The sequence below is a fragment of the Haliotis cracherodii genome, unplaced genomic scaffold (assembly GCF_022045235.1).
Source record: "Haliotis cracherodii isolate W230 unplaced genomic scaffold, xgHalCrac1.p SCAF_44, whole genome shotgun sequence".
Taxonomy (NCBI): Eukaryota; Metazoa; Mollusca; class Gastropoda; order Lepetellida; family Haliotidae; genus Haliotis; species Haliotis cracherodii.
The window spans coordinates 383188-406258 of record NW_027266302.1 but is presented as its reverse complement, the minus strand read 5'-3'; the positions used below and the strand labels follow the sequence as shown (position 1 = coordinate 406258).

The 23071-nt window shown below is 39.4% G+C and overlaps 1 protein-coding gene across 1 annotated transcript in view; it reads left to right on the top strand.

Annotated features, from left to right (window-relative positions):
* Positions 1 to 15667: 15667 nt before the first annotated feature.
* Positions 15668 to 23071, top strand: part of LOC139441760 (protein kinase C-binding protein NELL2-like) — a 276342-nt gene continuing 268938 nt past the window's right edge. Inside the window, exon 1 of the mRNA XM_071222539.1 lies at positions 15668 to 15831. Coding sequence (XP_071078640.1) covers positions 15765 to 15831 — 67 coding nt within the window. The 5' untranslated portion in view covers positions 15668 to 15764. The remainder of the gene's footprint in view (positions 15832 to 23071) is intronic.

The following is a 23071-nucleotide window of genomic DNA, read 5'->3' as shown; positions in this document are numbered from 1 at the left end:
AATATTATTAGTTATTAATTCCACGTCTATGTTAAAGGGGGACTCTGCCCCAGGGTGCGGTGCTCATGCTCTGTCCAGATCCATGATACATCGAAAGTAGAGCTTTGTGTTTAATACGACAAATGTCAGTGTGTAACCGGGGTTCTCATTAACAGCGGCATTGAAATATATCCCAAAGAGTTAGCTAGCAAAGTGGCCTTTGAAATCTTGACTCACGATAAGGCTGAAAATGTCCCCTTTATTAAATCATATGAAGCCCAAAATATTTGTAGAACATAAAAGTCTTTGACAAGTTGGAAGAACATGAATACATGACACTTTTGCATGGATAACAACTTCTTCATTCTTTGCAACGTGTCATGGCGACTTCTTGCCGCTTCACCAGGTGAATACTGAGTCAGCGTATTGAGATAATAGTGTACACAATACCCACTCTATACCCTTACTCAGTATTTACCCGGCGAAGGAACAAGAAGTAGCTACGAAAGGTCGTTACAGCCAATAAAGAAGTTGTCATCCACACAAACTTGTCATGTATTTGTAGACAATTGAAAACGATCAAAACGATATTGACGAGGAACATAGGTAAACAGTTTTCGCTATGATTGATGACACCACTTCCCCACCATATCCCCCCTCTAAACAAACAAACAAACAAACAAAACACACACATCCTCCTAAAAACAAAAAACAACCAAAAAAAAACCTAGAAAAAAGCACACAAAAACACAACAAAAAAAGAACTACATGAAACGATGTATCCATGCACCTGTATTTGGAATATACCATGCCCACTGAGATTATCATATGGGATAAAGGAATTCTATGAACGACAGTATTCTTTAATGAAACTCTCCCGCCTTCACACATTACTGGGATAGTTGTCAATTCTTTATCCTGTGGGAAAGTGAAATACCTTGCGACAGTGTGACAACACGTTAGCGATTAATGTACGCTACACATCGCACCACAACACTACCGGACGTTGGTCAACGCACCACAAATCCCACTTACCGAAAGTCTCTACCTTGCAATGGGAAAGTCATCATTGTGGCACCCCAATGTACACTCATAATCAGGCGCGTCAACAGACCCTTACACATCTATTGATATAACTGTTACTAGGGACAACACCAGATTCCTTTTAAAGACGCTTGACGTCGTGGACAAATTTGATAAGGAGTTTTGGCAAACTTGGCCAACTGTTGATGAAATTCCTAACATTGATGTGAGCATCAGCCTTGTCTCAATACCTCCTACACATCTCGACCTATATTGAATGAGGATAGCATTTTGTCGCCATTTCCACGAGTCCATGAAAACCTGTGAGAGGTTTTGGCTTTCTCCGTGTGAATGTAACTTTTAAGACATTTGTGGTATGCTATGACGCATGTCAAATGGTTCCTCCTTTGAAATGCGCAATTTCCTTGACGCAGTTAAGTGTTAACATGATCCCAGTCTGTTGTGAATTCATTTTTAGACGAGATAGTGATGAGACTTGTGATAGCCAAGGAGTTCATGCGTTCTCCCGTCACACCGGTAAATCCAGTGTTTGAATCCTATTTCTGGATTTCCTTGTCGTGATATGGCTGGACTTGGTCAAATCGGCGTAAAACCATACCCACCTCTCACTCACTTGTTCCCCTCGCATAACTATTCACAGCTTTGTGCATAAAATATGAGAAGCCCATGTTTGGAATTCCCCGTCGGCTGGACTTGCTTAAATCGGCGTAGACCAGTACTTCCTCACCCACACCCTCACTCACAAATATCGCAGCTATGTGTATATATAGCCACATGGGAATGGTTTATTATAAACAAAGTTCAGAGTCCATTAGAACGCAACTGCCTGCCAGTGATGACGTGATGATTTCAACGCCATATGAAAATGGGTTGCTTCACCGTTATTTGTGTTTGGTCAGATACAAATAACACGAAGTCGTGCATACATAGCACCGACCGTCAGCTATTTATCAAGTTGTATCACTCGGTGACATATGCTGCTGGGCGTCTAGACAGCTGTAATCCAAATATCTGTCCAGAATGCCACGGAGCAAACCTGTCCGAGGACACGTGACATGGATGGACAGGTGCTGGACCAGTACGAATATAGACCCAGTAGCCTTTCGCACTAAGAATATACACAATGTCCTAACCTATAACTGAACTGCCTTGTTTAAATCCTCGATATTCAATGTAATCCTTGAGCATGGGCAAGCGTGTTCATCTTTAATCCAAGGGTAGAAATAATAAAAAAATGTCAAAGTTAGCGTAAAAGGCAAAATAGCTGTGAAAATTATATAAAAGGACCACGGAAAATGATCGATGACATCAGCTGTTCGCGAAAAGGGTAAACATCTCCTGCCCTACCGGAAGCACCCGCCATTCACACAATTAAAGAAACATGTATAAAGGTGAGCGCATGTTGTTTTACGCCCAAATCAGCAATATGTCTGCTATATCACGGCGCCTGAACAATCGAGTTTTGGACCAGGCACACCAAAGAGTGAGTGAGTGAGTCTGGTTTTGCGCCACTTTTAGCAATACTCCAGCAATATCACGGAGGTGAACACCAGAAATGGGCTTCACACATTGTACCCATGTCGGGAATCGAACCCGGGTCTTCGACGTGACGAGCGAACGCTTTAACCACAAGGCTACCCGACCGCCGCACGTAAAGACAAGAACTGATCCACACCGTCCAGTCACGATGTCACGCAATCACCAGGAACCCCCACGGAAGCAACTGGGCTGTCCGGAGTATGGGTGTTAATTGGGATGTAGGGTGTTCCCCTGTCAATAGTGACGCTTGTCAGTGAAGCTTATGATTGTTAATGAACCCGTGAAACATGTCAAGGTTTAGCCGACAAAGTTGGCGGGCAAAGGAAAGTGTAATTCCATGTTTGACAGTGGCTAAAATGAAACAAACAAGAAAAGATTTTTCGATTGTGATGCATTTGATACAGGTATCATTATTGTGTTCTTGACCTTAAGTTGCGGTGTTTCGGCGACTGTTAGCCTAACAACGTTTTGATAATGTTTGTAATGTTTTGGTCAAATCTAATATTCAAGAATATGTCTTCTTTTACCCGGACGTTTTTGGTCATTATTTCTACATGAATTCAGATTTAAGTCGAAGTCCACTACACGTGAATCGACAAAAGGTTCATCTTAAAATTGGTAACCAAGACATTCTCTTCACAGCCGTAAGTTAAGACACTCGAGTGATATTTTCGACAAGCGTTTCATGCGAAACATCCTACCAAGGCAAGGGAGTTAACTGACTTTTTCCAAGTCCAGTTTCCAACGTTGCCGAAATAGCTGGAATTATGGAGTTATTTGGGGGGCTGGACTAACGAGTCTTTGCAAAGTCCAATCAAAATCGCGAAACGAAGTCGACATTCGGTTCGAAAATTGCCATACAGAATTCGGTCGCTTGCAGGATTTGCAAAGCGTGTGTACAGAGTTGATTTCCAAATGATTTCATGTTCTTAATGAAGGTGCTCACGTAATTTGATGCACTGATGTTTTTACAATATACATTTCGATTATCAATGAGGGGTGGAATCTAATCTGGTTTAATAGGGGGGACATAGAAGGGACATAACTCGCAATAGCCACTGGTGGCGCTACGATCGAGCCCAGAAATTCCAGCAAAGTTCGGCAAGGGTGGAAACTTACAGTCAGTTAACTCTCTTGTGAAAGGGTGTTCATGAAAGAATGACACAGCGAAAGAGGGGGTTCTCCGAAGCTATACAACTATTTGGAGGGGGGTTTGGGGGGGGGTGAATGGAAGGCATTATTTAGAGACATTATTTATTATAGGGAGTGTGAGGGGGCATGAAAAAAAGTGACATGTATTTGGGGGAATGTAAAATGTTTCATGATACAGTAAACAACGGTTATAACGAACACGCTTATAACTAACTGACGGATATAACAAACTTACTTTTTTGGTCCCGATTATCTGCTGTAGTTATGCTGTATATATGCTTATGACAACTATGGTTATAATAGTAAATTAATTGTCCCTTTGAGTTCGTTATAACCGTAGTTTACTGTATGGGGGATGTGTGTCAGCAAAAGATTTGACAGTACCTAAGACAAATCTCAGGCTCTCCATAACGTAATGTTCTGACAACACAAAGATGTGTGTACCAAATTGATACAACTGTACCAAAATGATATTGTCTCAGGGTCCGATCTGTTTCATCTCTCGCTATCTTGTCAGAGTATATTTCAGCTGCTACGATGCACTATACATTTGTATAAGATACATACGTCTCTCTGACATATCACCTGGGAAGAGAAAATATAAGTACAAGCTGAAAATCCCAGACATCTGTATTGATAGTCTCTGAACCGATGTTACCTGACGTTGGTTGTTGACATCGTTGAAAGCTCCCACAGCGTCGCTTGGCAGGAAGTCGTCCAAAGAGGTGCTGTTTTCTTATATATCCAAAGTAGTATACATGTAATGTTGTACATCAATGTTGTTTTGCAATCGCACATGGCTATATATAAACACTCAGAAGGCTGAAAATCAGGTGATATGGGGTACACGTGTGCCGTCGTCGCTGCACACATTTTGTAGTCAGATGGTTTTGCTGCACCAGATTCAAACTCACGCGTGGTCGTTCTGCATAATTGAGCTAGAGGCGTGGCTTGAAGTGCTCATCTAATTAAAAACAGATAACGTTCATCAATCTGGTGTGTTAAACATTAGTACAGCTAGAGTTAGACTAACATCTAGTCTCTGAAATGAACATATCGTACAGAAAAAAAAACCAGTTGTTCAGTTATCTTAATAAAAATATAATAAAAGGGAGCCAAGTGACTCTCTTCATTTTCAGATACTGATACTGCAGTAATCTAGACTTGCCAAACATTATAGACTTGCATGGGCTGTATTTGATATATATTTGTATCAGGGTCTGTAAGACAGACTAAGCTAGAGTGGTCTGCATTGTCTGGTCTGACGCTAGAGAATCAAAAGTATGAACGCCCTCTTTAAGACTCTGTTTGTTTGATGTTTAACGCCGCACTCAGCAATATCCAAGCTATATGACGGCGGGTCTGTGAATAATCGAGGCTGGACCAGCCAATCCATCGATCCACAGCAATTGGGATAAAATGACATGCATCAACCAAGTCAGCAGTCTGACCACCCGATCCCGTTGGTCGCATTTTATGACAAGCATGGGATGCTGAGGATGAAAATTGACCCGGATCTTTTCGGGTATATGACTGTACATAATACCAAATGATACGTATTTGAATACGTTGTGTATGACAAGCATAGTCCCCATTTACGGCAAGCATGGCTTGCTGATCCGGATCTTCACGGGTCCTTACATTTAAGCACAGCTATATGTAAGATGACATTAAGTTCAGTCTTGAGGTATATCGGGAGAGCAAATGTATTCACCACCTATTCAGCGAGTGAGTATGGTTTTACGCCGCCTTTAGCAATATTCCAGCAATATCACGGCGGGGGACACAAGAAATGGGCTTCACACATTGTACCCATGATGGGAATCGAACCCGGGTCTTCGGCGTGACGAGCGAACGCTTTAACCACTAGGCTACCCGAACACCCCCACTACCTATTCAAAACGTTGCCACCCATCTATGATGAGGTCCATGTGCTACTGATTTCATATAAGCTGCGATGATTGAATGAGCAAGTGTTGCTTTACGCCGCCTATATCAGTAGCTTGGGCCAGGGAAAGTGTGGATGACAGCAAGAACAACGATCCCCAACATCAGGGCATAAGTCAGTTCTCACATTGCAACTGTACCCGATCCTCATTGGGGTCCTTTGGTACCTTTTCTGCCCCAGAAACTCCACGGAGGCCCAGTCGTCTAAGGCGCCGCGACTCGCTGTGCAGGGTTGCGTCCCTTGGGCACGCCAGAAACCTATGATTGTGGGTTCGAATCCCGGTTCACTCCGATTATATTTCTAGGTTTGTCCAGACCATACCGTAGGTTTCACCGAAGTGGTAGACGTCCGAGACCTGCATCACTTCGGGCTTTCCTCCCACATTAAGCTGACACGTCGTGACATAACAGGAATACTTTTGAAAGCAGTATTAACCCAACCCAACCCAGTTAAACCCAACTCACTCACTCACTCACTCAGTCACTTCACGGTTAAGAGAGCGATAAAGACAATATACAATTTCACAGTCATGAAACAATAATAAGTATTTTATTTCTGCGCGTATCAGATTGTTCAACCCCACCTATTTAATTATCCCCACACGCGCGTCTAATCCCCGTGCCCCATGGGGGGAACATGTGAAACCGATATCCCAACCAGATAGTCTTTCACGTTCCGTGTCGGCGGCTGTTAAACACTTCCGCTATGTAAGTGGACATTTCAGAGGGCCATATCTTGGCGGAACATTTGTTAAATGTTCATAACCCGATGATCAGTTCGGTTCACTGAAACACAACCTTCGTGATGTGTATTTCAAGGGAACAACGTCCGCCTCAGGGCGTTCACATTTATACAAAAATATTATTTCTGAAAATATTCACTTTGGGGAGGGTGACCCAAAAGGAAGCACTTTTTTTACTACAGATATCGATCAAATAAATCAACGCCATATCTTAAAGAGATACGGATATCTGAGTCAGGGGATGGTAATCTGGACGCTCATTTATTGCTCCATAATTTTTTTTGATTCCACCCACACAACGACATGTAGGATGCCAGTTGGTGTATTATAGTAGTCTAAGAGTCCTAACATAGTCAGTAGGTTATTGTGCTAATGCTGACGGTCACAAACCAGTGGACCAACGTGCACCAATCAAGAGATGAACATTAACACAGCAGGTCGATCTTTCATGCTTGGTGGCCATCATTCCAGGACTTACAATACATACCTAATTACCTAAACATTACTCCTCGTCGTCTGACTAGAAACAGTCAATACAAGATAGACGCAACATATTATCAAACCTCGAGGGCCGACGTCACTTCAAAAATATTCAACGACCATCAAAGACTAGGAAGTAGCTCTCTCTTTCGATTATAACAGGACAAAGAGTGATCTTGTTAGGGTAGGGAGGTGTGGTGGTATATATTAATTACTTTAATATGTTACAAGTCTATAAACTTTCTAATGTACTAATGTACTGATATGGTCACACACCATGCGGCTCGGGGCCATAGGCCTACATCCGAGGCCATGGCGACCACTGTGTGAATGGCAAGGCGTGTTCATAAAGTCGAAGTAAGGTGCAAAGTCGAAATAAGTCGTTGCTTAACGGGGCTAAAAATATATAAAAAGTGTATGTGTTGCGGGGTGTGAGGTATGTGTGTGTGTGTGTATGTGTGTGTGTGTGTTGGGCCTAAACTGCAGCACTTCGCTTCCGTCTCCATACAATTACTGACGAGCTGCTTCCTGTCCCGTTACCCCAGCTTAGACTTGCACAAGTCTCTGAGGCAATAATTATTAGTTTAAATCACAATTTCTAGATTATATGAATAATAAGAACAAGTTGTACCTATCAGAGACTGGCGTCCTTAGAACTGTCCGCTTATCTAGACTTGCCCATTGAAAGGATAGAAATACTATTCACCCATGTACTTACCATTCAGTACAGCCTTAGAGCAGGGCTACCGCCAGCTGTCCGATGGGCTATCCACCGAGCCTGCTGCAGATTTTGGGGGAGGGAGGCACGCGACACGTGGGGAGAGGGGGCCCGGCACGAGAGTGCGTGGAATAGTTTACTGCGATCAGCTGTTTGTTGCTCGACCCCGCGCGTGCCGGGGGGAGAGGGTCGGGATATCAGGGGGGCTGGGAAACTTCCGGCTTCATTGTCACGTTGAATGTGGGAGGCACGCGCTCTGCAGCAATGTTTCAACAAGATCCACGCTTACACTGAGAACTATGTGAAGATTCATAAAATGTTCTGCAGTATTTGCATGTGTTCTTAATGATATGATCATTACGGAATGGGCGGGCGAATAGTCATCCTCGTGTATTTATAAGTCTCCATTATCATGATATGCGCTGGATAATCGAGGCTGGATCACTGGCCACCCCAGATCTTGTCTGTATCACGAATAATATGTCAACCATTATACACTGCTGCTACTATTCCTACAACTACTGATTCTACCATTATACACTGGTGTTACTATTCCTACAACTACTGATTCAACCATTATACACTGCTGCTACTATTACTACAACGACTGATTCAACCATTATACACTGTTGTTACTATTCCTACAACTACTGATTCTACCATTATACACTGGTGCTACTATTACTACAACGACTGATTCAACCATTATACAATGGCCCTACTATTACTACAACGACTGATTCAACCATTATACACTGGTGCTACTATTACTACAACTACTGATTCTACCATTATACACTGGTGATACTATTACTACAACTACTGATTCAACCATTATACACTGGTGCTACTATTACTACAACTACTGATTCAACCATTATACACTGGTGCTACTATTACTACAACTACTGATTCAACCATTATACACTGTTGTTACTATTACTACAACGACACATTCAACCATTATACACTGGTGCTACTATTACTACAACGACAGATTCAACCATTATACACTGGTGCTACTATTACTACAACGACACATTCAACCATTATACACTGGTGTTACTATTACTACAACGACACATTCAACCATTATACACTGGTGTTACTATTCCTACAACTACTGATTCTACCATTATACACTGGTGCTACTATTACTACAACGACACATTCAACCATTATACACTGGTGCTACTATTACTACAACGACAGATTCAACCATTATACACTGGTGCTACTATTACTACAACGACACATTCAACCATTATACACTGGTGCTACTATTACTACAACGACACATTCAACCATTATACACTGGTGCTACTATTACTACAACTACTGATTCAACCATTATACACTGGTGCTACTATTACTACAACGACACATTCAACCATTATACACTGGTGCTACTATTACTACAACGACTGATTCAACCATTATACACTGGTGCTACTATTACTACAAATACTGATTCAACCATTATACACTGGTGCTACTATTACTACAACGACTGATTCAACCATTATACACTGGTGCTACTATTACTACAACGACACATTCAACCATTATACACTGGTGCTACTATTACTACAACGACAGATTCAACCATTATACACTGCTTCTACAATTACTACAAATACTGATTCAACCATTATACACTGGTGCTACTATTACTACAACGACTGATTCAACCATTATACACTGGTGCTACTATTACTACAACGACTGATTCAACCATTATACACTGGTGCTACTATTACTACAACGACAGATTCAACCATTATACACTGGTGCTACTATTACTACAACGACACATTCAACCATTATACACTGGTGCTACTATTACTACAACGACACATTCAACCATTATACACTGGTGCTACTATTACTACAACTACTGATTCAACCATTATACACTGGTGTTACTATTACTACAACGACACATTCAAACATTATACACTGGTGCTACTATTACTACAACGACTGATTCAACCATTATACACTGCTTCTACAATTACTACAAATACTGATTCAACCATTATACACTGGTGCTACTATTACTACAACGACACATTCAACCATTATACACTGCTGCTACTATTACTACAACGACTGATTCAACCATTATACACTGCTTCTACAATTACTACAAATACTGATTCAACCATTATACACTGGTGCTACTATTACTACAACGACTGATTCAACCATTATACACTGGTGCTACTATTACTACAACGACACATTCAACCATTATACACTGGTGCTACTATTACTACAACGACAGATTCAACCATTATACACTGCTTCTACAATTACTACAAATACTGATTCAACCATTATACACTGGTGCTACTATTACTACAACGACTGATTCAACCATTATACACTGGTGCTACTATTACTACAACGACTGATTCAACCATTATACACTGGTGCTACTATTACTACAACGACAGATTCAACCATTATACACTGGTGCTACTATTACTACAACGACACATTCAACCATTATACACTGGTGCTACTATTACTACAACGACACATTCAACCATTATACACTGGTGCTACTATTACTACAACTACTGATTCAACCATTATACACTGGTGTTACTATTACTACAACGACACATTCAAACATTATACACTGGTGCTACTATTACTACAACGACTGATTCAACCATTATACACTGCTTCTACAATTACTACAAATACTGATTCAACCATTATACACTGGTGCTACTATTACTACAACGACTGATTCAACCATTATACACTGCTTCTACAATTACTACAAATACTGATTCAACCATTATACACTGGTGCTACTATTACTACAACGACTGATTCTACCATTATACACTGGTGCTACTATTACTACAACGACACATTCAACCATTATACACTGCTTCTACAATTACTACAAATACTGATTCAACCATTATACACTGGTGATACTATTACTACAACGACTGATTCAACCATTATACACTGGTGCTACTATTACTACAACGACACATTCAACCATTATACACTGGTGCTACTATTACTACAACGACAGATTCAACCATTATACACTGCTTCTACAATTACTACAAATACTGATTCAACCATTATACACTGGTGCTACTATTACTACAACGACTGATTCAACCATTATACACTGGTGCTACTATTACTACAACGACTGATTCAACCATTATACACTGGTGCTACTATTACTACAACGACAGATTCAACCATTATACACTGGTGCTACTATTACTACAACGACACATTCAACCATTATACACTGGTGCTACTATTACTACAACGACACATTCAACCATTATACACTGGTGCTACTATTACTACAACTACTGATTCAACCATTATACACTGGTGTTACTATTACTACAACGACACATTCAAACATTATACACTGGTGCTACTATTACTACAACGACTGATTCAACCATTATACACTGCTTCTACAATTACTACAAATACTGATTCAACCATTATACACTGGTGCTACTATTACTACAACGACTGATTCAACCATTATACACTGCTTCTACAATTACTACAAATACTGATTCAACCATTATACACTGGTGCTACTATTACTACAACGACTGATTCTACCATTATACACTGGTGCTACTATTACTACAACTACTGATTCAACCATTATACACTGCTTCTACAATTACTACAAATACTGATTCAACCATTATACACTGGTGATACTATTACTACAACGACAGATTCAACCATTATACACTGGTGCTACTATTACTACAACGACACATTCAACCATTATACACTGGCCCTACTATTACTACAACGACTGATTCTGCCATTATACACTGGTGCTACTATTACTACAACAACACATTCAACCATTATACACTGCTTCTACAATTACTACAAATACTGATTCAACCATTATACACTGGTGCTACTATTACTACAACGACTGATTCAACCATTATACACTGGTGCTACTATTACTACAACGACTGATTCAACCATTATACACTGGTGCTACTATTACTACAACTACTGATTCTACCATTATACACTGGTGATACTATTACTACAACTACTGATTCAACCATTATACACTGGTGCTACTATTACTACAACTACTGATTCAACCATTATACACTGGTGCTACTATTACTACAACTACTGATTCAACCATTATACACTGTTGTTACTATTACTACAACGACACATTCAACCATTATACACTGGTGCTACTATTACTACAACGACAGATTCAACCATTATACACTGGTGCTACTATTACTACAACGACACATTCAACCATTATACACTGGCCCTACTATTACTACAACGACACATTCAACCATTATACACTGGTGTTACTATTCCTACAACTACTGATTCTACCATTATACACTGGTGCTACTATTACTACAACGACTGATTCAACCATTATACACTGGTGCTACTATTACTACAACTACTGATTCAACCATTATACACTGGTGCTACTATTACTACAACGACACATTCAACCATTATACACTGGTGCTACTATTACTACAACGACACATTCAACCATTATACACTGGTGCTACTATTACTACAACGACACATTCAACCATTATACACTGGTGCTACTATTACTACAACTACTGATTCAACCATTATACACTGGTGCTACTATTACTACAACGACACATTCAAACATTATACACTGGTGCTACTATTACTACAACGACTGATTCAACCATTATACACTGCTTCTACAATTACTACAAATACTGATTCAACCATTATACACTGGTGCTACTATTACTACAACGACTGATTCAACCATTATACACTGCTTCTACAATTACTACAAATACTGATTCAACCATTATACACTGGTGCTACTATTACTACAACGACTGATTCTACCATTATACACTGGTGCTACTATTACTACAATGACTGATTCAACCATTATACACTGCTTCTACAATTACTACAAATACTGATTCAACCATTATACACTGGTGATACTATTACTACAACTACTGATTCAACCATTATACACTGGTGCTACTATTACTACAACGACAGATTCAACCATTATACACTGGTGCTACTATTACTACAACGACAGATTCAACCATTATACACTGGTGCTACTATTACTACAACGACACATTCAACCATTATACACTGGCCCTACTATTACTACAACGACTGATTCTGCCATTATACACTGGTGCTACTATTACTACAACGACAGATTCTACCATTATACACTGGTGCTACTATTACTACAACGACTGATTCAACCATTATACACTGGCCCTACTATTACTATAACAACTGATTCAACCATTATACACTGGTGCTACTATTACTACAACTACTGATTCTGCCATTATACACTGGTGCTACTATTACTACAACGACACATTCAACCATTATACACTGGTGCTACTATTCCTACAACGACAGATTCTACCATTATACACTGGTGCTACTATTACTATAACAACTGATTCAACCATTATACACTGGTGCTACTATTACTACAACGACAGATTCAACCATTATACACTGGTGCTACTATTACTACAACGACAGATTCTACCATTATACGCTGGTGCTACTATTACTACAACTACTGATTCAACCATTATACACTGGTGTTACTATTACTACAACTACTGTTTCAACCATTATACACTGTTGCTACTATTACTACAACTACTGATTCTACCATTATACACTGTTGCTACTATTACTACAAAGACTGATTCACCCATTATACACTGGTGCTACAATTACTACAAGTACTGATTCAACCATTATACACCAGTGCTACTATTACTACAACGACTGATTCAACCATTATACACTGTTGCTACTATTACTACAACGACTGATTCAACCATTATACACTGGTGCTACTATTACTACAACTACTGATTCTACCATTATACACTGGTGATACTATTACTACAACTACTGATTCAACCATTATACACTGGTGCTACTATTACTACAACTACTGATTCAACCATTATACACTGGTGCTACTATTACTACAACTACTGATTCAACCATTATACACTGTTGTTACTATTACTACAACGACACATTCAACCATTATACACTGGTGCTACTATTACTACAACGACAGATTCAACCATTATACACTGGTGCTACTATTACTACAACGACACATTCAACCATTATACACTGGCCCTACTATTACTACAACTACTGATTCTACCATTATACACTGTTGCTACTATTACTACAAAGACTGATTCACCCATTATACACTGGTGCTACAATTACTACAAGTACTGATTCAACCATTATACACTGGTGTTACTATTACTACAACTACTGATTCAACCATTATACACTGTTGCTACTATTACTACAACTACTGATTCTACCATTATACACTGTTGCTACTATTACTACAAAGACTGATTCACCCATTATACACTGGTGCTACAATTACTACAAGTACTGATTCAACCATTATACACCAGTGCTACTATTACTACAACGACTGATTCAACCATTATACACTGGCCCTACTATTACTATAACAACTGATTCAACCATTATACACTGGTGCTACTATTACTACAACGACTGATTCAACCATTATACACTGGTGCTACTATTACTACAAATACTGATTCTACCATTATACACCAGTGCTACTATTCCTACAACGTATACACGTCTATATATACGTGAGTCGAGGTACAGCCTGTCTCAGCTTGTGCCTTGTGACAGTGACTTAAAATTGGGGGACTGCTTCGTCCTGCCCTTGAAACACATACCGGCGGGAAGTTGTCTATAATCTACGAGAGGCATCCTGCAATTGTTTACAAACCGGACACAGATATTAACAATAGAGGCATTAATATTAACAAAGGTTACTGCTTATGACGTAAAAGTTACTGCAGTTCATGTTGGCGAACCCGATGCTGTCGTTGTTCAGATATTTTTGCTTTGAAAGTTAAACAGTGTGGAGACGGAGCTGTGCCTGTTTCTGTGGCCTCATCCAGGACATCCCAATCATTAGCTGCTTTGAATACTGTTTGCGGCTAGAATTTTTTTTACATTTCATTTTATTTTTGTTGTCTATTTGCCAATAATTACATAATTTAAACGCTTTAAAACAGTAAGACGTGTATTGGTATTGCAATTAATCTCTTGGACATTTTTGTAATGGAATGTCGACAAAATAATAAAGAAAAATATCCCATTGGAAACAAGGCTTTAAATGATGAAAGCTACATTCGGTATCCATTCAAACTAAAATATAACTAATTATAAAAGCACCAAATGATATGGCCATTCTAGAATAAGAACATACATTGTATTTAGTATATTGTGAAAAGTAGCAAGAGACAATTTCTACCAGAAGGCCCCTTTAACTAATCGTTTAGCCCAATCAAGTAATTGTCTGTTATGGTTTAAAGATAACATTCATTAGGCTTAACGCAATCTTTCAAATGTTTCTGTTAAAAAATATAGGTGACAAGATTTAAAGGTCTTAAGCGAAGTGGGCCCTACTTTTATTTCCTTTTCGATGGAGCGTTGTGATTTTATAAGATTTTTGTGTGTGCGCATTCCTGGCCGCTACCAATGATACCACACCAGTGAGCAGGCACTCAGTTTTGTTTATCCTTCTTGAAATCAAAATGTAAGAAATGGTCCACAGTGATTCACTCCGTATATCTCTTGCTTTTGGCGAGCAATACCTACCCACGCATAGCACAGTGCGAAATTACCAGCCACCTAAAGGGGGCGCTTACGTTATGGTGGGCGAGTACATTATTTATAGGGAGAACGAACATCAATGTGCAATGTTTATGAATAATACGCGTAAGAGACTGCATAACGGGGCAAAACATTTGTTTTGTGTCGAACAGATAATTCAAAAGGTTACAATAGTTGCACACAGTGTTGATCGTCAAGCGGGAGAAAAATCAATGGATCGACGCATACATCCTGACTCCCCTCAACATGAACTATATCCACACTTGCCGACTGGATTAACCCATTGCGATCGCCGCAACCTAACGTAGAGGGATTGATATACGGATTACGGTTCGTGTGGATGAAAGCATGTTTTATGTAAAGGATTCACTTAAGCTTTCGCAGTTTCACCGGGAATGGGACCAGTTAGATACGAAATCATCGCTCATAGTGTTGTTTTTCTAATAGGATGTTTTTTTCGAGGTAAGTGACACAATCTTTGTTTTGACAGTTCACATGTGCACACGATGCTCGCCATGTGGGCATAATCCCAACCGTTATAATTATGATTCTTCATTTCAGGTAGATCTGTCATATTTGAAATAGTGTTCCATTGTCTTCGCTAACATGTTTCCTACCCATAGACATAGATGTCATAGTCAAATTTAGCTCACATGAGCGAAATATCGCATCGAATCACTGGAAATGACACAGCGTGGCTCAACCAGCTGATCGGGACAAGGCTAACACGGTTCGAATCGGGTTCGGCGCACGCCCGTGTATCTATCTACAAGTCGCGTTTTAATACAAAGCTTTTGATGGCAAAACGCAACATGAAAGGGTGAATATATTTGAAGAATGATTGCTTCAATTTTAAATATTGCCACTTCCTTACAATAATAAGCGCCCGTGGTGGAAGAGCCAACAAATGCTCCTGATGTAGCCTACTCGTGATAGGTAGTCTGCAGTCTCTAGATTAGACCATGCGGTTTTATTTACAGTTTCATGCAAGCCAAGTCCTAAAAATACGCCCTTATACTCTGATATATATAATTTGGATTATTTTGTGATGAAGTATTCAAGGTCCGGCGTGTTACAATCTTTTCTTTCTTGGCAGATTTCAGGACCAGACAAACGTGATCTAATTGGTGTAATCTTAAGCACACGATCTAGCAGTCCCTCATTATGTGGTATAGATAGCATAGACGTCTAGTTTTTTCTCTTAGTTTTTGCAGTTTGAAGTATAATAAGGTTGGAACGAATTGACATGGAAACATATTTGTGTCCAGCTATATATATATATATTAAATATACTTCTATCGATTTTCTGTTAATGTTTATTCTCCGGCGTGTCAAGCAGTAGGTCAGCTAGAAATACCTAAGCCTAGCTAATAGCAGGTGCTTGCTAAATAGGGAACCAAATGTCCGATATCATCTTATCACTTTCCAGCAGGCTTTCGAAACGACGGAAAGGATGATCACTTCTTCAACAAATATAGTCATTCCCTCTCGGTGATATGAATTTTCGATATAGAAGGGCTATATTTATATCTAAAGGTGTGTATCCCGCAGACAAACGTCCGTCCCGTCCCGTGTCTCAAGCGTTCATTACACACACACACAGCTCTAACGCAATGTACCTGTGCAATATATTCTTGGCACTATTATGGTAGCGTATTGTTGTATATCGTGTTTGCTCTCTCCAGACCATGAAGTAGACAGCATAATAAATTATTCACAGCCTCGTGAGAGTTTTTTCAACTACTAGTAGTAGCCTGATAACACTCGGTTAGTGTAGAGAAGTACACCACTGATTCGCAACGCAATAGTCTGCCAGCATGCATGCGTTTGTCTTGATAGTGAGAAGAGTCTCTTTAGCGCAGGCCGACGAGGTTGAATAATTATCGGATGAACGCATTAAAAAAATGCAAATCATTGATTTTTCAGGCGAACTAGTGCGAGTAGCCACATGGGCTATTGTCAAGTGCACGTGCGTTATTTCGAATCAGGGTGGAAAAGCTTGGTGATATAATGCTGCAATGTGGGCGGGGCACGAAACTAAGACCACGATTCCACAAATACTAAAATAAGTCCTCGTTTTAGGGCTAATCAGTTGCATGTGTGTATTTCTGTATGGGTGTCACATTTACATATGAAAAGGGATACAACTATCGGCAATTATCACTCTTGGGTTACCAATTTTCATTCATTAATACTCTCTGGCTTTGGGGAATCCTTCGGGAGATTTGGTTACTTAACATGCTGATTAAATAAACAAACCTCGCCCAAAGCTCCGCGTGTTAAAATTAAAATGTTAATGTTACCGGAGACAGTCTGACTTCGGGCTCAAACACACTCAGACAGCTGAGGTATTTGAAATACTCCGCACGTGCAGTTGACGGTATATTTATTGATTTTCATCAAGTAACATTAGTCGCGTGTGTGTTGCAATTTCAAAGCACGCGTGCGGCGCGCGCGCTCACGTGTGATGTGACACCAAACATGATTCCAGGTTGTCTGCGATTGACAGTAGTGTTTGTACTTCGCTGACCTCCATGGGACGCCGTTTTGTTGATTTGCCGGGATATGCAGTTCTGCTCGTGAAAACAAGGAATAACGTTTGATCGATGCCGACTCGTGGCACGTGCGTCTCGTGGGCTTCTTCAATGTTCATTGCACATTTTATGGTTATTGAAGACATAAATTAGCCATCCTATTTCCAGACATCGAATCCAATGACATCGGATGCCGATTCCAATCTCTGAAACTTGTATTCTCGTGATCGTAAAACATTCGAAAAACGTCACCGTATTTTGTTCAGGATTATGAGTGTGTTTCGTCATTCAGTAAAAATATGCATGCTCATTTGTTCGACCGTGTTTTACATAATGGACACTGTTAACGTGAATATGTTTTTGCAGCAACATACTCAGTACGTTCCGGTTGAGAGATTTTGTCAGTACAGATAAGCTGTTTATCTACATTATTTATGCAGGAGTTCCCGGCGAGTAGGTAAATAATTGGAATCTTTTATAATTAAGAGAAATCTGTTGAAAAAATCAAACTTTTTCTAAGGTACAATCGATGGTGTGGAACCGAAACGTCATTTCTACCATCGACCAGACTTACACAAGTAGACAGTCCGGCGCGGACGGGGTCGTTTAACGTTGTTCTACAGTGTTGCTCAGACTGACAATGGACTAAATGGCGGCACTTCTTTGATGTGTTGCTGTATAAACAGTCGAACCTGTTCATAGATAAATGGTGATAATGTACTATTTGTTCCGAGTCTGTTTACGATTTGAAATATTAATGAGTGGTCAGTGATGGCTATTTTCTCTTTTGATTGCTGATTATCATCAGAGATAAAGTGTTTTATGAGCGTATTTGTAAATGCATTAAATATGTTTACTGTGGACAGTCTCTTTGCGGTAGCATGATCAGCAAACATAGCCAGTGTCTCAAACTGTTTGTTGTTGAATATGATTAATATACAGATACTGGAATACAGTAATAGATATATTAAACGTTCAACTATGTACTTGAGAGTTTTATTTACTTCCACCGTATTGAATACCCATTGATTTAGAATAGTCCCTTCTGATGGTTTTCATGGAATTTAATTTACTTAGTGTTGTGTTAGAGGTTAAAGCTCACTTGTGTAGGCTTACTAGTACTCATTTCAAATCACCATTTCATAACAACTATTACTTTTGATGGAACCAATGTTAATGTCTTGAACCTGCACCTCTTGTCAATACTTCATAAGTTTGTATACACTACATTCCTCCATTAAGTACTGAAAACGAGAATACACAGCTATTTCTTATAATTTACAACTAAACATCTTTCTGGATCCATTGACAATAGGCTAACACCATGTTGAAACATTATATAGTACTGTACATGACCTTTGTGTAAGTCGGTGAAACACTAGCATATGTTTATGAATGGAAAGTTAGTGGCAACATCATATAAAAATTTTACAAAACTTTTCAAATTTGGAAAAAAAATAGTTTTTAAGGTGAGGTGAAATGGGGTTTAACATCACTTCAAGATTATTGCACTTATATAGCGATGTGTGTGTGTAGGTGTCTGCTTGTACTTGTCTGGACTAGGCTGATTTTATAGTGCTACCTCACTGAGATACCTTGCTGCAGTTTTAACATGAATACCCCACACAGACTCCAAGCCGACCATGGCCAGTCCTTGCTTTAGCCCCTTATTGCCAAGTGCCATGCAGGGTAACAACAAGTACCATTTAACGTCTTTTGATATGACACGGTTGGGGGTCGAACCTATGACCTTCCTTTCTCGGGGCAGACATCTATCCGCTAGACCACGCAGGCAGTTATTTTATAAGGAAGCAAGCATGGGATTGAATGTGTAGCTGCCAATGGAAATATTCAGTAACAAGTGGCCATGTTAGTTGCAAAAGTAGTTATAGGACAGTATTGAATTACTCCTATATTTCATCCAACATCATTGAATCTAAGTGTCAGACAGTGAATTAAGTGCATGGAATCATTGAATCATGTGTGGATGAAAGATCGAATTCAATTCTTTCACCCCTATTTACCATATTTTACATTTGATGTCAGATTCGACAGCCAATCAGATTGTTCCCTACAGTCCCAGGATGAAGGCCCTTTCAAGGATCATGACTGCAGATGTCCAGACATTTCATGTATTGACTGGACACTAACCACATTATCACACACTACTGACCACATTATTAAACACTGCCGACAAAGACTGGTCCAAGTCCTCCTGTTGGTGAGGCACTCTGAGCTAGTAGCCGCCATCGAGGGGTAATTAACCAATGTGGACGACTGATTTGATCAAGTCTGAAGTGTTGGTAGATGAGTGGACACAGTACTTAGGGGGTGTTGATGCCAGATCGATAGAGATATTAGTGACCCTTGTCCAGAGATTGTGGCTGTAATGTAGATACTAACCATGTTATGTGTGTACTAAGCCAGACCATATGTTATGCTCTCCATATTCATGTTCAGGGACTGGTTCTAGCTTTAGATACTCCTTACTTAGAATTTGAGTGTGCTGGTTGTCTCATAGTTATCTGGCCTTGGAAATAACGGGGAATTGTCTTGAAGGATGGAGCACTTGTTTGAAATATTCACCTTCAAATTCAACTGTATGTTTTGGTGCTCAGAATAATAATAAAAATAAGAATCAAATAGCCAAGCAAGCGAAAATATTTTTGTGTGAATCTCAGCACTCAGCAATATTCCAGCTATATGACGGCGGTCTGTAAATAATTGAGTCTGGGCCAGACAATCCAGTGATTGACATCGTAAGCATCGATCTATGCAATTGGGATACAATGACATGCATCAACCAAGTCAGTGAGCCTGACCAGCCCCACTACATGCAGTCACCCTTGTCAACAACTCCTCATACAGAGCATGATGATGTGTCTTGAGTAGCATGGAAGGCCTTTTCACAGACTGGTTCATGGCAGTGTTTGCTCTGCATCACATTTAGAATGTGCAGAGACAAAGTCTTGTCACAATGTTTACTGGTGAATCAATTTTTGTTATGCAGCCATGTTGTAGGATTTGTTCAAAGCCCTGATTATGATATCTTCCCGAAGACAGGGATGACTGATGGTATGTTTTGGGATTATATATTTCAATGTAAAGAGCATACAAAGAATAATGTCATCTTTGGCATTTAACCAACTGCTATACTAGTAACTTCATGTCTCCATGATGTGTATTTATTTGTTGTTTGAAAAAAGCGTCATTTAGTGGATCTGTTACAGAAGAGTCCTAAATTGTTTATACCGTCTTCTGACAACTAGTTTTGTGTTTCATGTATATAGGATGAGTATGTGTTGATATCAGCAAGCGGCCTATGTCACACTGATTGATTGACAGGTGGTGACAGAAATCTGTCCCTCATCTGATTGTGTGGATCTAAGAACAATAAGACTTTGTCATTTTCAGCTGGAAACCATTTTTCTCGTTAAGCCTTTTGAGCCCTTTATACCTGACTTTGAAATAAGAGGATTACCTGTCTTCATTCACTGTCAGTGTGATCATTTCATTTTGGTGAACTTTTGTTTTTTTAAAATGTTTTGCTATAAAATAATCATTACAGTTCGGCCGAGCTTCCTGACATCTGTCATGCTGTGACCGATCATTGGACATGTAGGTTGCTACTTCTTGGAGTTAGATGATAGAAGTATGAGCCAGTAATCTTTTATAACTTACAGCTTCAGGCACATTTGAATTCTTTTTTGGGAGATATCATGAATCAAATATATTTTTGATAAATATCAGGACTTTTTTTACTTTTTTTTATCAGTGAAAGTCGAAACAAGTTAAGCACTTGAAATTTAAATGACTTGACCAATTTTTGTGTATTGTTGAAAACTGCAGATGAATGAAAACTTCAGGTGTAATTTCAAGGAAATACAGTAAACTACGGTTATAACGAACTGAAGGGACCACTAATTTTAGTTTGTTATAACCGTAGTTCGTTATCGGCATATATATAGTATATATACAGCAAAAGGCCGGAGCCATAAAATAAGCTCTCTATATCCGTCAGTTCTTTATAAGTGTGTCTGCTATTAAAATAGTTTACTGCCAGCTTCTTCACATTATTTCATCTTTACCAGTCCTGTAGCAACCAGGAATTGTTGCGACTATTTCAGATAGGGTGAAATTAACGATGAGTTATCTCCCATATGTCCAGACACTGGGGGCGGTCAGGTAGCCTAGTGGTTAAAGCGTTCGCTCGTCACACTGAAGACCCGGGTTCGATTCCCGACATGTGTGAAGCCCATTTCTGGTGTCCCCAGCCGTGATATTGCTGGAATATTGCTAAAAGCGGCGTAAAACCATACTCACTCACTCACTCACTCACCCACTCACTCACTCACTCCAGACACAGACTTAGAAATTTGTCTTTCCTAAGACTAGTCCAGAGGACAAGTGTAAACCTTTTTTCACCAGTCCACCGAGTTTGTAGCTAGTCCTGCTTGAACAAGACAAAAACATTGACTGTGTTCTGTCCATCTTGTCCCAGTTTCATTCATTTACAGTTGGTAGCAAAGTTGAAGCATTGAGAACTGGTTCAGAATTATATCCCTCAAGTGCTACGAGTGAATGAGGACTACCATCATTGGATTTTTACTTGTCCTCAGCACTGTTCAGTAGTCATGGGGTAGCGTACCGAAGTGAATTTCAAAGTCTGTAACGGTGAATGTATGAGTTCAATCCAACTAGTTCAAGCTTATTCAAGTTTATGAAAAATGATTAGATTTTTGGAGAACACCAATAGTCCTTCCACATTGTCTAACATTCACTAACTAACAATTGGCCACAATAATCTCTGCTTGATATCTATTTGTTTGTATATTACTAAAGTACATATTACTATAGTTGATCTGTCATGGCAGACTTTAGGAATATGAAACATTCAGGTGGTCCTCAATATCTTTTGTGTAGTATATGAATATTTATGAGTATATGTCATATGTAGGTTAAGTTTTGGTAAAATGTTCAATAAACTCTTAAAAAGCTTTGAAATATTAAACTGTGTCTAATTCTGATCACAGGACAGATTTAAATGTGTCATTGAATGTACAATTTATTTGAATGACTTTTTGTAATTTTTTGGTTCTGCATGGTTCTAAATGAGTTTTAAGATCAAGAGAATAAGAAATGAGGCCATCATCCTGAAGGTGACGTAC